Raw genomic sequence first — 15750 nt, 5'->3', positions numbered from 1 at the left:
GGACAGAAAGCTGGAGGAAACACCAAAACTCCAGCAGTGTTTGGCACGCGGTCAGAAGACATCCTGTGTGGTGCGTCGCTATTAAAACAGAAGGCAAGAGTCGTGAACTCGCATGGTATTGCAGACTGAACCTCTCATAGCTGCTACTTGGGAGGAAAAGCCTACAGATGCACTTACCAATCAATGCTGCCCTCTACTCCGCTGCTGGCACAGAGCGAATGCATGGAACAGGAAGACGACCGACACAGCAGCTAGCAACAGCCCATGCCACAAGGCCGTTATTTTGATGCCAATTCTCAACTCAAAGTCAAGGTTGAGATAGCCTTTCCGCTCAACGTTAAAAAACGGCTGTGAATTGGAGACCTCTGATCCGTTTGGGCGCATCATCTACCTCTTTGATTACAACAACATCTCTGTGATGACCGAGCTGAGGTCAGAGATCCTCAGAATCAATGCATCAGCTTTTCATATTTGCTCTCACTCACTGGAAAATCTAGAGAAAGCCCTGTCAAACTACAGACTGAATTTCAAGAACAATGAGAGCAAGGATCTGGATTTTGTTACAGGATTCCACATAGTAGACAAGAGGACACACATCTTTGTTCTTGAAGGGCTGAAACAAAAAGCGGTGAAGAGAATTTGGGAGGCTGTTCCTATGAAGTCCCTATGAACACTCTCTTAGCTAACAGTTTTCAGCTGCCCTGTCTATTTGGGTCAAGTGTTTAAATTCCAATGATAATCCTGCAGTTGTGTGTGTTTTGCAGGCTAAGTGGGAATGAGGAGGAGCAGGTGATAGTCCTCTACAATTCAAACCTGGGTTTCTACAAGCGCATCTATGACTCATTAGATGTAGGCCTGAGTCCTATCCATTTATATGAGTCACTAGAGACCATCATCAGACAGCCTCTGGTCTACATTAGAGGCACGATCCCTCAACCCTGCTTCCAAGCTTTGTCAAGGTACCAATAATGTGAGATTACAGTGGCCTTAAAGGACCATTTCTGCGATTTGCATGTTTTACTCCATTTACTACAAATGATGAATATTGTACAAAACATCACAGTAAACCATGCTGTTATGTTTGAAGCAGCATTAATAGATTGTTTTTGTTCACTTGTGTATTCCTGGTGAATACAGTGTTACATGATGAATGCAAGTCCAATATTCACTCTCATCTTAGTTTTATTTTGATCTCCAACTCCTGCTGGAAATATCTGAGTCTTTAGCTGCTAAATAGTCCAGTGTCCATGTTTATCAAAGCTTCTTCACTGAAAACAGCTGCTGACTGGAAACAAGGCTGATGAGAGAAATGAACCCAAAACATGGAGCTGACAGACGGCCACAAAGTACATCTACAGTCGTGTGTCTGGATTCCTCACTATGAGTGACCCCTTTCACAGGACACTGTTATTTGATACATTGTTAGGAACATATCAATTAGCGCAGCCTTAAGATTTTTTTCCTACTTTTTCCAGGTAATGTTTTAGCTTTATTTTCACATAGTACAAAAGTTATTATCCAGTGGTTCTCAAACCTTTTCATCTCAAGGACCCCTAAACCTTTTAAACAAATTTAAATTAAATTTTGTCCCAGGGTCCCCAATCTGATAGGGATGTATTATTACAGAAAGTGTACAAGTGTACTTATGGAACAATGTACAGTCCACACGCAAGAAAATAATCCCAGATCAAACCTTTGAGTTGAGATTATTTTGTCACATACTGAATGAGTTTCCATTGCTCATGTGCAGCAGATGTTTGAAAATGGTTGGCACAAACTATGAATAATTAGTAACTTAGTATGCATGATTTCTAGTTAAGCAGCTAAAATTGTAAAAACACTGTTGATCATTTAACATGAATTAATCTATTAGAAGTTGACATGAAAGGCCATGCATATTTGTAATTTAAATAGCGCTATAGAAATTCACCATGGTAAGTATTTACTAAATTGTGAGGTCTTTTTTTGCCTAGGTTAAGCCAGCTTTGTCAAGCAAGGCAACTCAAAGATGTGGTGCAGTGCAACCTCTTCCCCTCAGCTGACATGATTCTCAGCATGAGCAAGGAATATGGCACATATGCTGAGCAGCGGCAACTGAAAGCCAGTAGAAAAACTGAGGCGGACATGCTCACTATGCCTGTCTGGGTGAAAAGACATGCAACACTCGACTCTTACAACAGAGAGTACATGAAATGGAAACGCCAGCAGATGATGCTCAAACAATCCAAGAACTTCATTCAGGTTTGTAGGCTTACATTATTAAAATCAGACTTATTAACAGAGCCACTCATGTTACATCATTTTTCAGGAGAATATTAAAAAAGTGCAAGAGCAAAGTGAGCCTATGAGGAAGCCAGAGGCTGCTGTGTTAGGGATGGAACCGTCTACAGTCAGGCCAGCACACAACAGCAGCATCCAGACCTTCAACTCAAATGAGCAAGCCAAGGAGATGATCCGCAAAGAGATGGCCCAGGTTTGATGAACACACAGGTTATGATGCACAACTCCAAATGAATGCTCATGTCGTTTTGTATCAGCTGTTGGTGTGAATAGGCAACTGCTCACTGGTAGATTAACCAGAACAAATATAAAAAAGGTGATAATATGTCAATTCTGCATTACCGCACAATGCCGGTCCGTGGCATAGGCGACATAGGGCGGTTGCCTAGGGCGCAAAATGTCAGGGGGCGCTCCGATTTTAATCATGTGCACCTCGCGCTGCGAGTCCAGACAGTAATGTAACTGGTAGAGTTTTGCAATATAAACATCTTAAAACTGAAGCACAACCTTGCTCTGTTTTGGACTGTGAGCTGAACTTTATTGGAGCTGCTGATTTTAACGTGTGGATTTATGTTGAGATTTCTGCCTGATCAGTGTTTCAGTTAGTTTTGGTTTCACATGCAGCATGCAGTCCCAAACTGAGTCGGTCAAACGGTCTAAAGGGATAAACTATATACCAGCAGATCAATAACACAATGCACAGCCAGGCCAGGTAAAATATAAAATATTGTGAATTCTCATTAAATGATGGTGTTAGTCTCGTAATATTGCAATTTTTTTCTGGACATTTTTCTGTCCGAGAAAACAGATGTGTGTGAGAGATTCTGATTGTGCAGAAAGTTTTGAACATTTGAAAACCTGCTGAAACACAGTAGCTATTAAAGAGGTGGTATTCTGCTTTTCCCTCTCCTTTATTGAGTTCTCTCTCTTTTTTGTGCATGTAACAGGTTTGCAAAGTGAAAAAGCCCAAAGTCCAGCCCAAAGGGAGTTCCCATCTCCCACAGAAAACTCTGCTCTGAACCGCTTGAAAACAGCTGGTTGGAGTCCAGCCCTTCACTTCCTTTACTTTTACTTGTTTACTTGACGTCACAATGAAAACGGGTCATAAAGCTTGCCAAGCGGCTAGCGGGGTCAGGCACGCCCTCAAACCAAGCTAGTCTGAGCGGAGGCCCTTTGGCTCGCCTTTGTTTGGTTTTCCATTGTAGAAATGTTGCACCTGTACCTGCTTCCAGGTACTTTTTTTCATATCACCTCACCTCCATCGAGGTTCCAAGCGAGCTGAGGGATATTAAAATGTAACGTGAAAACAGCCAGACTGCTGATTGGTCAGAGAGAATATTCACTATTCACTGCATCATCATTGCTGCACCAGACAGAGGCCAGCAACAGAAAGTTTTATATTTTACAGTTTCAATATTGACAGTTTTAGAGAAGTGATGGCGGAACAAAAACGTGCTTGAATATTTTCGGAGCCGAGGAGCTCAGCAAGTGGCTGCGGGGGAAGCCTGCTGTGACCCGCGGGAGGAGCGTGTGAGGCCGGCCAGCCGCCCGCTCACAGAGCCCTCTGCTCCCGCCGTCACACAGACCGCTGCAGCAACAACGGCAGAGGAAAACACAGCTGGAAGGTTTTCATACCACTTATCTGTCTTTACATTCTGAGGAAGGTTGAAACGTTTCAACTTAAAAAAGAGAAAGCTGTGTGGATCGCTGGTGTGTGTGTCGCGGCAGTTGTGTGTGGCGTCGCTATGACGACAAGCTACGTACTTCCTCTGGGTACTATCTGCAATGGAAAACGGAGCAGGGTCGAGTAGAGTCGAGTCGATCGATTTGCGCTATGGTAGCATTTTTCAGCAAGGCAGCATAGATCGTCAGAACACCGGCAACAGTTCAACGTTTAGTCCTGATGGTCAGATGTGGAACAATGATGTTGTGGACTTGTGAGTAACTTATACCATCTGTTACGGTCGCAGTCTGAAGCGGCTTTGATTTGGATCACACTACCTTGTTTCTTACGACCCGCCCTTCTCTGCCTCTGATTGGCTAGTAGTCCTTACCTGGGAACTGCGCATGTGCAACTCCCAACAAAGATTTTGTACAAGTAAGATGCATCACTCTGTAGCTGAAGAGCGGAGCGTACAACACACAGGGTGAAAGAGGAGCTGCAGCAATGTGCAGGATGAGAAACACATTGTGTTTTTTGAAAATTAAACCATTTAAACCTGTTCTGGTACAACCCCTAAATAAGATTTGGAACCTGAAAATGAGCAGAATACCACCTCTTTAAAGTCCAGGAGTTTATAACTGAATTAAAGTTAATTAATTTCTCATTTAGGTGAAAAAGGTACCATGTAGGCCTATTAAAAAGAGGTTATTTCCCCAAATGGAGAATCAAAAGAGAAGAGAGGGCTAAGCATGCTGACTCAGCAGGAATTTATTATAATTAGAAAAGTTGATCTAAAGGTAAAATTTTAATATTTTGATTTGTCACCTACCACTTGAATACCCTTTATATAGATGAAGATTAACCATAAGTTGGTGCAGAAATATTCACCAGAATGCAGGAAATTCTTTACGCAGGTCTTTAATGCACAAACTTTTCTGGGGGAGGACCTCCAGACCCTCCTCTTTATTTGCCCCCTCCACAGTTGAAACTAAACCGACACTGTAAAAATTATCAAGGTGGTTTAACTTATTTCAATTGCTGCCTTAAAAATGTGAGTAAACTTTTTGAAAAGCTTAATTTTAACTCATGTTACATTACACAAGTTGTTTAATTAATGGACATTTACTGTCTCAACTAGATACTGTGAGTTAAAACAACCTATATTGCATTGTTCATTCAAAGCAACTTGCTTTTTGTCAAACATACAAATCTAAGCTATTTCAACTCTGTAAGTTATAGAAGTTGTTTAATGAATGATTTATTGTTTCAACTTGATTCTGTGAATTAAAACTATCCGTATGACATTGTCTATTCAATGAAACTTACTTTTTCTTGTCAAACAAACATAAGTCTACACCCTTTCAACACACATTTTTAAGTTAACATAATTGACTATATTCATACCAATTGCCTTTTCAAGTTAGGTTAACTTAAGTAGACTTTTTTTAATTTCCATCCCTTATCTCAACTAATAATAGCAAGTTCACCAGTTTCCTGGTGAGTACAATGAATGAACTTACAGTTCATGTATTCAAAGAGAATTGATTCTCAACTAACAGCCTTCATCTCCTCCAACAAGTGCTAAATTGAGACCATATTTATGCTAATTAAACATGTTCTAACAGTATATTGAACACAGTCACCTATGCAGAGCGAGGTCGACCCAACCAACTCTTACACCAATCAGTTAATTTAAATGAGATGATATAAACCTTGAGACTGTTTGCCTGCAACTGCATTTAACAATCAAAAACCGTAATAAAGAAAAACATCTGTCTGATGAGAACAGTTGATACCATCAACTGTAATCAGTAAAATGTTTGTGATTTCTACAACATGGTGACTAATGAGTAATAATAATGTTGAAAAGGAAATGCACAAAATTCAAATGTCCAAGTCCATTAGTCTTATTCCATTGAAAATAAAGAACTTTGAGGCTGGTTTGTGTTGTCTTAAGTGCTTCGAACAGTCGAGACTATCAGCTCTCACAATCCGTCCATTAACATAAAGTGGGGAAGATCAGTGTTTTGTCCCCCTATCATTGTGAACTGTTTTAAATTGTGAGACAGTGCTGGTTTTTCACATGCTGAAAGTGCATATAAAAAAAGAACAATGAAGTAGGGCTGAAACGATTCATCGATAAAATCGATTCATTAAATGCTTCGACACAAATTCTTTGCATCGATGCTTCATTTAATCCATGTAACTATACAGCACAGTGTTTACGCTGTGAACGCGGCGTGATTATGATGGAGCTGTTTGCAAAGCGGAGGAAAACAGCAGGGACAAAAAAGAAAGTGTCCAAAGTCTGGGATTATTTCAAGTTAAAGAAAACAACTCTGTAATGTTACCGTCCGTCCACCGTAAAATGAAACTTTTGTCGCCTCGGCAACAGCACGACGGCAGCTGAACAAAAAGCAAAAGTACTTCTTAAATGACGCATAAACACGTTGAAATAATCTAAAGAAGCTTCGAATACTAAAATCATCGTTAGCTGCAGCCCTATAATGAAGTCTTGACTGGAACCATGTCCACATGAGAATCTTGAGAAAATGAAGAGCAGGTGTTAGTCTGTACCTCAGGATTCTGTTTCTTAGTCCATGTACTCGGGCAGATGCTTGGTCTGGTTTTACTGTATCTTCATCATCACTCTGAAGAAACTCAAAGGAATACTTCATGGCTTCTGGGTACTCGAGATTGACACAGTAGATGACACCCATGAGCATGGCAAAGCTGCATGCCACATCTTTAATGTTATGAAGCACAACGGTCTCCTCAACCACAACAGCTATCTTGAAGGCCTCCCGTTCAGCACCTTCATAGCCTATCAGCAGGCCTAGTTGCATCCCCTTCATGGCTTCAAGGGAGCCTGAAATCGTAAGATCACACACTGATGCACTTTAGCAAATGTTAGATTTTTTCACTAAAAGTTGAGTGACAGGAACAGCCACACTTAACAAAAAAAGTGTAAATTACAAATTAAAAACCACATAAACTTCTAGTAAACTGTTTAAGTCAATATGAGAAAATGCAAAGTAAAGTTTGAATTAATTGAATGAGTTTTTATGACTTTATTAGATGGCCAACATTAAGGCTGGGTTGGGGACACCCCCACCAAAAACAGAACATTTGAGTTTTCAACAGACTGGAGAAGTATTTAAATGTCATCACTGAGACAATTTAGCAAACAGACACTTATTTTTTTGCACTTCTACTAAAACCTAATCTGAACCAATATAATCTGTCGTTTCCCATCAAGTATTTTTTTCATGAAAATCTCCGCTGGGAATAGAAAAAGTCCCACAATAAAAAATGAAAAAAAAAAAAATCACCCATATACACATTGACAGTTTTGCATTACAGAAATCCTAATGGTCTTACATCACACATCCTGACGGCAGTTGATGGATCTTGCCTGATATGTAGTGTGGCAGACCAAGCAAAGCAGCAGTCCTTCTCCTCTCATTTGTATCATACAAGACAAAGAAACATGCAGTAGGATGAAAATAAATGTTTTAGCAAAGATAATAAATTTTGTGATCATCTGCTCTCCACTTACATCTTTCTGAAGGCAGTCCAAAATGTCTTTGAGTGATTGCTTCTTTCCAGTCTTGGTTGCTGCTTTGTACACCTACAGCAGTCTTGGGACCAGGCCATCAAGTCCGTCAAGGAAAGATTCCAGAAGGTCTTTGGTGACGATTCTCTTGAACTCTGCCCTGATCTGAGAAGAGACAGATAGAAAATATAAGTCAAACAATTCTGAATGGGACACAGTATACAGTATCTGACAAAACGTGCTTCGATCTCTCGACTGAGTACCTGTCTCTCATGGAACAGAGCTCTTTTCTACACTGGGAAAACGTAGCAACCATCAGGTCTTCTACCAGCTGGTGATCAGGGTCTCTTCAGCAGTTCAGGACTCTGTCCTTCAGGTGGATCTGGACAGTAGTTGACCTCACCCTTCTTTGACTTCTTTACACATTTTCCCTCCAAATCTCCTTTTCTTTTGGTTACCACCACCTCAGGGCATCCTGCTTCCCTTAACTTTTGCCGATAGATCCAAGCTTAAATTTCAGGCTGTGAAACCATGAGTACCATCCCTTTTCAGACCCTGGCTCCTTCAGACTAGGATGCTTCTCCACACGTGCTTTGGCTACTTTCTCACAGTGATGCCTCTCAGGAGAAGTACTAGTCAGTGTATGAAGGATATCAGTCTTTAAACCTTTAGGAATCACCATTACAGATCCGTCCTTAGCATTTGCTTCTTTCAGCTGCAGCTCCACATCATGTGAGAACCGTGGAATCGGGAAGGGGTCAGGCCATTCAACAGAATCTCCACTACTAAGAGAAGGGAGGCTGCAAGTGTCCAGTGTAGAATCTGAGATGTTATCAGATGTGAACAACACTTTCACAGTTGCCCGCCCCACAGGAAGGTCTTTGATGTCGGTTAGTTTGCACAACTGATTATTGAAATCAGGATCCTCAAATTGCAAAATAAATCCACCTCTCAGACCAAGCTTTGTTCGCAACACCTGATACAGCTCCTCAACACTGGATGGGATGTCTTCAATTGAAAGACGTCCGATTTGATTTTCTGATATGACACGCAGCATTGTAGACTACTTTTACCTGAAAAGACAGAAAAATACATAGTTTTAAGTATAAATGTTTACTATAACCTATTCATATCAGTCCCCGTCACACGCACATACATCCTTAAACAATTTTCCCCACATTTTTCAAGTATCAGTGATAGGGCGAAACGATTCATCGATTAAATCGATAAATAAAATTAATCTACACAAATTCTTTTCGTCGAAGCTTCGTTTAATCCATTTAACTATACAACAGTGTTTCGCAGGGACATTTATTACTGTCACACATCGCGTTTACGCTGTAAACATGACGTGATTATAAAGGAGCTGTTTGCAAAGTGGAGGAAGAGAGAGAAAATAGCAAGGGACAAAGAAAGTGTCCAAAGTATGGGATTATTTCAAGCTAAAGAAAACAACAACTCTGTAATGTTACCGTCCGTCCACCATAAAACGAAACTTTTGTCGCCTCGGCAACAGCACGACAGCGCCTTATCAGAAAGCAGCCGGTGTTCTGGCAGTGGACCACAGACAGTAACAGCAACTTTAGCATTTAACTGAAATCATGATTGATTGTTGTGTTGAAGCCAAAGTAAGCCACAGTCTTCAGCTGCACCTTTTAACTCCCCTGCAGCTCTCTCTGTAGCTCAGACAATCCCTGCTACCTGTGTATGCTAATTCATCCTTCACCCATACTCTGTCTTTATTATCGCCATCTTTATAATAACAAACAGCTGTTTCCTGTGCAGGATCGCTCATTTCCCGTTTCACATTTCACATGTGTTTTCTTGACAAAATGCGGTTTGGAGACCAGCGTCAGGTGACAGAGCTGCTGTCAGCTCCTGTAGAGTGTGACCCCCCTGTCACCGACCAGTCACGTAGTGTGAACGCCACAACGACTTCAAGACTGCCGTCATATGATGGCAAGTTGTGTGAACGGCACGGCCTTTGTCCGATGCAGGAAGTCATGTAGTCTGCACGAGCCTGTAAGCAGCTGTCTGGTTGCTCTGATGTTTGCTGTATGACACACTATGAATATCTAACACCTTTACTTCTTAAACAGGCATCAATGAATCGTTGAAATAATCTATAGAAGCTTCGGATACTAAAATCATCGTTAGCTGCAGCCCTAATCAGTGAACAGAACATTGATAGTTTGGCCAGTTCCATATTTAGTCTTAAATCTGATACTGACACTCTTGCATTCTAACATTAACTTAGCTCTCCTTATTAGCTAGGCTCCTTACATGCTTGCTAATAACTTTAGAGCTGGGTCTCCAACATTGACAGCATTGTGTTGGACAGTTTTTTGCCTCGGTGTTCATGAGGGAGAGCGAGAGAGAGGAACGGGTGAGAGGATGTGTTGCGCCAATTCAATCAAACACGATTTTAAATAGGCCTAGTAAAAAAAAGAAAATCGAAAAACTAATATGTGGCATTCAGCGTTGATACTGTGTCGGCCGCCACAAATAACTTTATTGAATTTCCTACTTCACAGTGAGATAGTGAAACACAATGGCGCCAGTAAAGTTTAACATTACCTTTCTCCCGCTGTTTTTTTTTTTAATTTTCAGGTTAAGCTGGAGCTGAGTACAAAGTCACTAATAACATTGCTTTAAAGAAAAAAAACTCGACACAGATCAGTTAATAATGTTAAGCGTGCCCAAATCCTCTTAATTTTGCTGAAGCAGCTCACATTAAATTAAGTAGCAACTCACCTGGTCATGGGTAATTTCTGAAATGACGAAGCCCCTCCGCCCACCTCGTTGGAACGGGCCAAGGCTAATTACTGAAACAACGTTGGTACGGGCCAAGGCTAATTACTGAAACAACGTTGGAATGGTCAAGGCTAATTACCGAAAAATCGTTGGTACGAGCCAAGGCTAATTACTGACACTAAGTTACACAAAGAAGCTGTAGTAAAGCAGCTAACTCAAAAATTCAAACAACATGGGCGCTAAAACTTTTACCAAGCGCCATAAATGTGCTTTTATGAGGGGTGAATGTCATAAAAGACTCTGCTTGTGTTTTTTGTTAATAAAAGTAAAAAGTAACATTAGGACTAACATTAATGTCAAACACTGTAAAGTTGGGTTCACTGCTCAACACTACTTGCATTAAGAAGCTGCTCTGAACTATCCCGTGTTTAGAAAGTTTCATGACAGCAATTCCTATCTTCATAACGAAGTTAATTAACTAATTGAATTGTACAATTATTATAAATGAAAGACTCAACTTGTTTCTCTTGCTCCAAAACGAAATGACCCGCTTTTTTTTCCGCTGCCAAGTCTCATCCAGATCTTGTTGAAAAAAACGTATTCATCCGCTGCTTATCTGCTCACTGTTGTCAGTCGGCTTAATTTGTGTTCCTCTTCTTCTGTCAATGGGGAATTGCAATTGGGTGGAGCGCCTCATTAATGTGTTACAAAAATCCATCATAGTTATTAGTCGTATATCAGATCAGATCAAGACAAAATATTCAGGACTATTTGCACCGCACATTAATACTGTCGCCACACCGGGGTCATGGTCACTTTCTAAGAGATCCGGTTAGCTGACACTGAAATTTACATTTCACTGAACTTGAACAAACCTGAGTTGAAATAGTGATAACTCATTAAATTAAGTTGAAATTTCATAACTTATTATTTTAAGTGGAGTTAAAAAGGAGTTGAATTATAAATTATAGAAAGAAGTTACTATAACTTATTGATCCAATCCTTTTTAATGCTCTTGCATTTCAGGAAAATTACCCCATAAATTTACTACAGTGACAGAATATAGTATCTGGGTTGACACACAGTTTATGGGGGAACACATTCCTAGATCCCAGGTTAGGTTTGGTCTCCCAGTTTAGGCTATAATGTGGAGGCTGGTCACACTTCTTCACTTTGGACCATGATCATTGAGTTGGCTGTTAATGCTAAAATTTTTTAAACAATTCCTTTTTAAACAATTACAATCTCACCTAGGGCTCCAGCACTGTCAGGGCCAGCCCAATGATGAAAAAACATGTACTTTGTAAACATTGATGAGGAGTTGTTCATTGTGATAGATCACAGAGTAGATGTTTGTGTGAGGGAGAAAACAGAAGTATGAGTACATCCAGTAATCTAAACCTGTATTCAAAATGTAAAGTCTACATAGCATACATAGGTATGTAGTGAAATGATAAGGCTGCTGTTATTCTCTATTTTTGGAACCTGGGGCCTTATTACAGAAATCCTATCTTATCTCAGTTTAGGATGACATTAAGGATTTTTGGTATTATACAAACATGATTCCTAACTGCATTTAGGACAAAATCCTATCTTATTATAGGATAGAGATATATCTATTACAGAAGCTTCTTAACAGACCCTGTCCTTAACAAAAAGCGAGTTTTCTCTCCTCCTGTCATGGATACAGGCAGTCTCGTGGAGGCTCTAAACACAGAAACAGGCCTGACAGGACGAGAGCCGACTGAAGAAGTTCTAGTTAGGATTTCTTAAGATAAGATTTGCTTCTGTAAGATAGGACACGCAGTTATTCTCTAATGAGGCCCCTGGGACACAGAAGGAAGTGTCTTGTGAAGACGACGGTGACGTTATCGTGCTTCTTTGGTGATAACTTCAGGTGCCAGGGCGGAGGTTTACCTACGGTCAGCGGTATCACAGTGCTACAGTGATGCCAGGAGACGTGACTTCTAAAAATGACCCCAGCTTCACGGCAGCCTCCACAGTATGGTTCACAAGTATGAGAGGTGACAAATCCAAAGTGCACCCCAGACACCCAGATGAGGCTCGCGTGGAAGAGCTGAGGAAGGTGATGTCACTCTCAGCAATGTGGGGTTTCACAGGAACAGGAATGTTTACTTTATTGTCATTCCGATCAATCCTAGCGTAGGCATACACTTTTATCAGTGTTTACTTACTGTCTTCTTTCTCTATGACGCAGCACACAATCTGACACGGCTAACAAAATCCACCTTGTTGAGGTATACAGTGACAGAGTGTGTTTACATCAGAGGGTTACGTTGATAATCCTACTGTTCACTGTGCTTTCAGCCATGGAAAGAGAACACCCTACATGCCAACGTATTGAAGCCCACACTTTCACGGGACATATGGGCCTGGAGCCAGCGCTCTGAGGACTTTCAGCTCTACAGCAAGCCTCCCCCTTTCTTCAGCCCACCTCCTGTCACCATTCACCTGCCTGGTAGGCTGTGCAGCATCAACGTACCATAAAACACTTTTAAGCACTAAAAGTACATTTTTCTTTTCCTGTGAGTAACTGGCCAAATGTTAACAACCAGATGTCTCACTGTGATATATCCATTGTAGCTAAAACATCAGCTGTGTATGTCAGCAATTGGTGTCAGAATCCAAGAGAGGGTTTCTTTACATAGTCACCGTCTTATACTGAAGTTCAGCAGGAGAAATCCATCTGCTTCAATATATCATACTGTCACACAGCCACAAGGTGTCATTTACTGCAGGACACACTTGGGTTTAACATCCTCGAGGGACGCACACACTCACACACACTTTTCAAAACCCCATTTTTTTGGGTCCCCTGCAGGATATATATGACGATAATTTGACACCAATCTAGCATCGACCAACCAGGAAACTTAGTTGAGCTCATCCAAAGGCGTGACTAAGTGAACTTCTGAGAACAGAAGGTTGACTGAGCTGAGGTAAGAAAGTTTGATAAATTAGCGAATGAATAAGACAAGAACCTGTAGTCGGACTGGCCACCAGTTCTGCCTTTAGTCAAGGTTCTGCAGCCGAAACCGTAAAACAGAAGACAATAGGGAGAAGATAAGCCCCCCCCATCCCCACCCCACACACCATTTAAACCAATGTTGCGTCAGTGAGGCCACACAACCAAAAGTATCCTATTTACTTACTTTCTATTCATGTGACAGAAATAGACCGCAGTAAATGGAGTCAGTTAACAAAAAACACAACACAGCATTCGAAAAAGGGTTTTAAACATTCATAACAGAGCATAACATCTTTATTGTATTTTCAGTACTTGATTTTCATTTCAGACCTCATGTCATGGAACTATCTTTCTATAGTAGGAGTAGGAGAGGGCTGTGATCATTCCAGCTAACAAAATCCTAAATCATTTAATTTCTTTTAAACGTTTAAAAGTATTGATTTATATGGGATTTACCTGAATTGATGTGTTTTGCTCAGTTAAAGACTTTTTAAATTGGACTGTTTTCAGAACTGGAGTCTCATAGGTAGATGGTTTGAAGTTCACTCCCCTCTGTCCCTGCTGTACAGAGCTTGGTGTATCACTATTGGGAGTGACAAGGACATGAGGACTAGACGGCAACTCTACATATTCTGCATTCACATAATGATGCTTATCAAATTAGTTGACTGACTAATGGAAATATCAGCTACGACAACGTATTAAACAACAATCTTCTAGGCTAAGATTTACCATTTAGGCCTAACCTTAAACTTGTCATTGCCCATCTGGCATCTGGTACAACTTTGCTTTGTTTTAACGATGAAATTTTACCAAACATGGGAAGAAAGAGACTAGGCTGTAAGTAGCATCTAGCAATGCACTGAATTTCTCTCCAAGAGTGCATTTTTTCCTATAACTGTCTGGGCTGTAAGCTTTCTCGCAGTATTGAAGGCCAATATTGATATGTTTTGATTGAAGCTCCAGATGGCGGCTACTTGAGCCGGTAACAGTTTTTGCTACTGAGTAGAACACTCCCACACCACACTGGAGAATAGATTTGGTCAGTGGAGCCTCAGTGATATCAGCAGTTAGTTAGCATTGGTAAATATCTGTTTATGTCTGTCCAACCATCCCGTGTCTCACCTGTTTAGTTAAGCCACATGAACAGTAAAGCTTAAAGCTGTTGAGTTTAGTGGGTGTTGATCCTCAGGAGATCCTCTGCAGCAGGAGCAGCTCGAGGCTGCCAGAGCTCAGTACAGTCGCTGGCTGAAGAAGTTGCTTCCTGGCGGCAGCACCAACCCATCACGCAACGGCCTCTTCTCAGAGTTCAAGTGTCACATGGGAGGAAACTCATTGAGAATTCAGGAAATACTGAAAGATGAGCCTAAGAAATATTCCCTGAGGAAAGCAGGCATGATGTTGAAGGTAATGTATTTTCAGTTACTGAGATGACTCGGCATAATGAACTCACAAACTGTAAGTCCCAGGAATATTTAGACGGCAGCACATTTTCTGACTCTGTGCTATTATTTTGAAATGCTATTCAAAGGTCACACCACGCGATGCACTTATCTGTCACAACAAGCACAGTATCTGCTTTTGCTTTTTCATGACTTCAAGGCAAAGAAGCTTTGTTGATCCTAAGGCCACATGGAATTCTGGTTTGTCATCTGTACTCTGATAGTGTTATGGAATGCCTCACATGTGGATATGTATTTCTTGCATCTTGAGATCAATCCGTTTGCAGCGAGATTCTAAGGAGAAGACATTTTCACTAGTTTGGATGAGCACTGTGGACGATAAAATGCCTTTTAATTCTTGGTGTGAATAGGAAAAACTCCAGACCTCACTGTTATGAGTTTCTTTAAGCCTTGAAACAAGAACTCAGCCAATGCTGATCAAGTAGTTTTAGGATCAGGGAGCTGCAGCGTAAAAGGAGCTAATGAGTCCACACGAGGAAACAGAGCTGTTATCCTGCAGTGAATTTCAGATGGGTGCTCTGGCTTTTCCTCTGAAAAACATCTGCCTGATGCAGCTGAAAAAGACACCAAGAGAGCACTGAGTTAACCAAAACAGTATAAAGTTGAGTCAGACAGATAAAAAATGAGCTGAAACATTTTCTCTACGTACACTACGAGTGACTCCTTTCACAGTTTCACATCGTCATTTGTCTTATTGTGTTTTTCCCAACACTTGCTTCAGCTCAGTGTTTAACATGTTTCTGGTTGCAGTGACTGTAATAATCTTCGTTTGTGAGCCAACAGCACTTTTTTTGTGCTGCAGCCTTTGCCTCAACTGTCTGTGATGAACTTGGCCAACGACAAAGCTGAGGAAATGAAAAGAGTGGCTCTGGCTCCAGGCCCCTGTGTGGACGTCAGTCTCTGCAGGAAAAACAGCACCACCGGCAGACACCCTCCGGATAACAAGTACCACTACATGTCAGTTTCAGTTTGACTTTTATTCAGAAAAAGATACTCCACACTATACTAGAGAAAAGAATACAAAGTTTTTGTGTTCATGTGCTTT

General features: G+C 40.9%; 1 protein-coding gene and 1 long non-coding RNA gene across 2 annotated transcripts; one reads left to right on the top strand and one right to left on the bottom strand.

Moving 5' to 3' along the window:
* Positions 1-356: 356 nt before the first annotated feature.
* LOC119884580 (uncharacterized protein FLJ43738-like) lies at positions 357-15662 on the top strand (the record flags this gene model as incomplete). Its single annotated transcript, XM_038694965.1, has 8 exons — positions 357-660; positions 765-959; positions 1974-2241; positions 2309-2473; positions 12151-12339; positions 12582-12732; positions 14435-14649; positions 15508-15662. Coding segments are annotated over exons 1-8 (1580 nt in total), but the record flags the coding sequence as incomplete, so codon positions are not given.
* Positions 6991-10843, bottom strand: LOC119884581. Its single transcript, XR_005441049.1, has 3 exons — positions 10254-10843; positions 7763-8572; positions 6991-7664 (listed from the first exon to the last, which is right to left on the bottom strand). It is a non-coding gene; the product is annotated as an uncharacterized LOC119884581 (long non-coding RNA).
* Positions 15663-15750: the final 88 nt, after the last annotated feature.

This window comes from Micropterus salmoides, unplaced genomic scaffold (assembly GCF_014851395.1).
Source record: "Micropterus salmoides isolate LMB-PRFRI ecotype aquatic unplaced genomic scaffold, ASM1485139v1 Ms_hic_scaffold_3558, whole genome shotgun sequence".
In the NCBI taxonomy this organism is placed as follows: domain Eukaryota; kingdom Metazoa; phylum Chordata; class Actinopteri; order Centrarchiformes; family Centrarchidae; genus Micropterus; species Micropterus salmoides.
The sequence above is the reverse complement of the archived record's forward strand: the minus strand, read 5'-3'. Positions and strand labels throughout refer to the sequence as shown.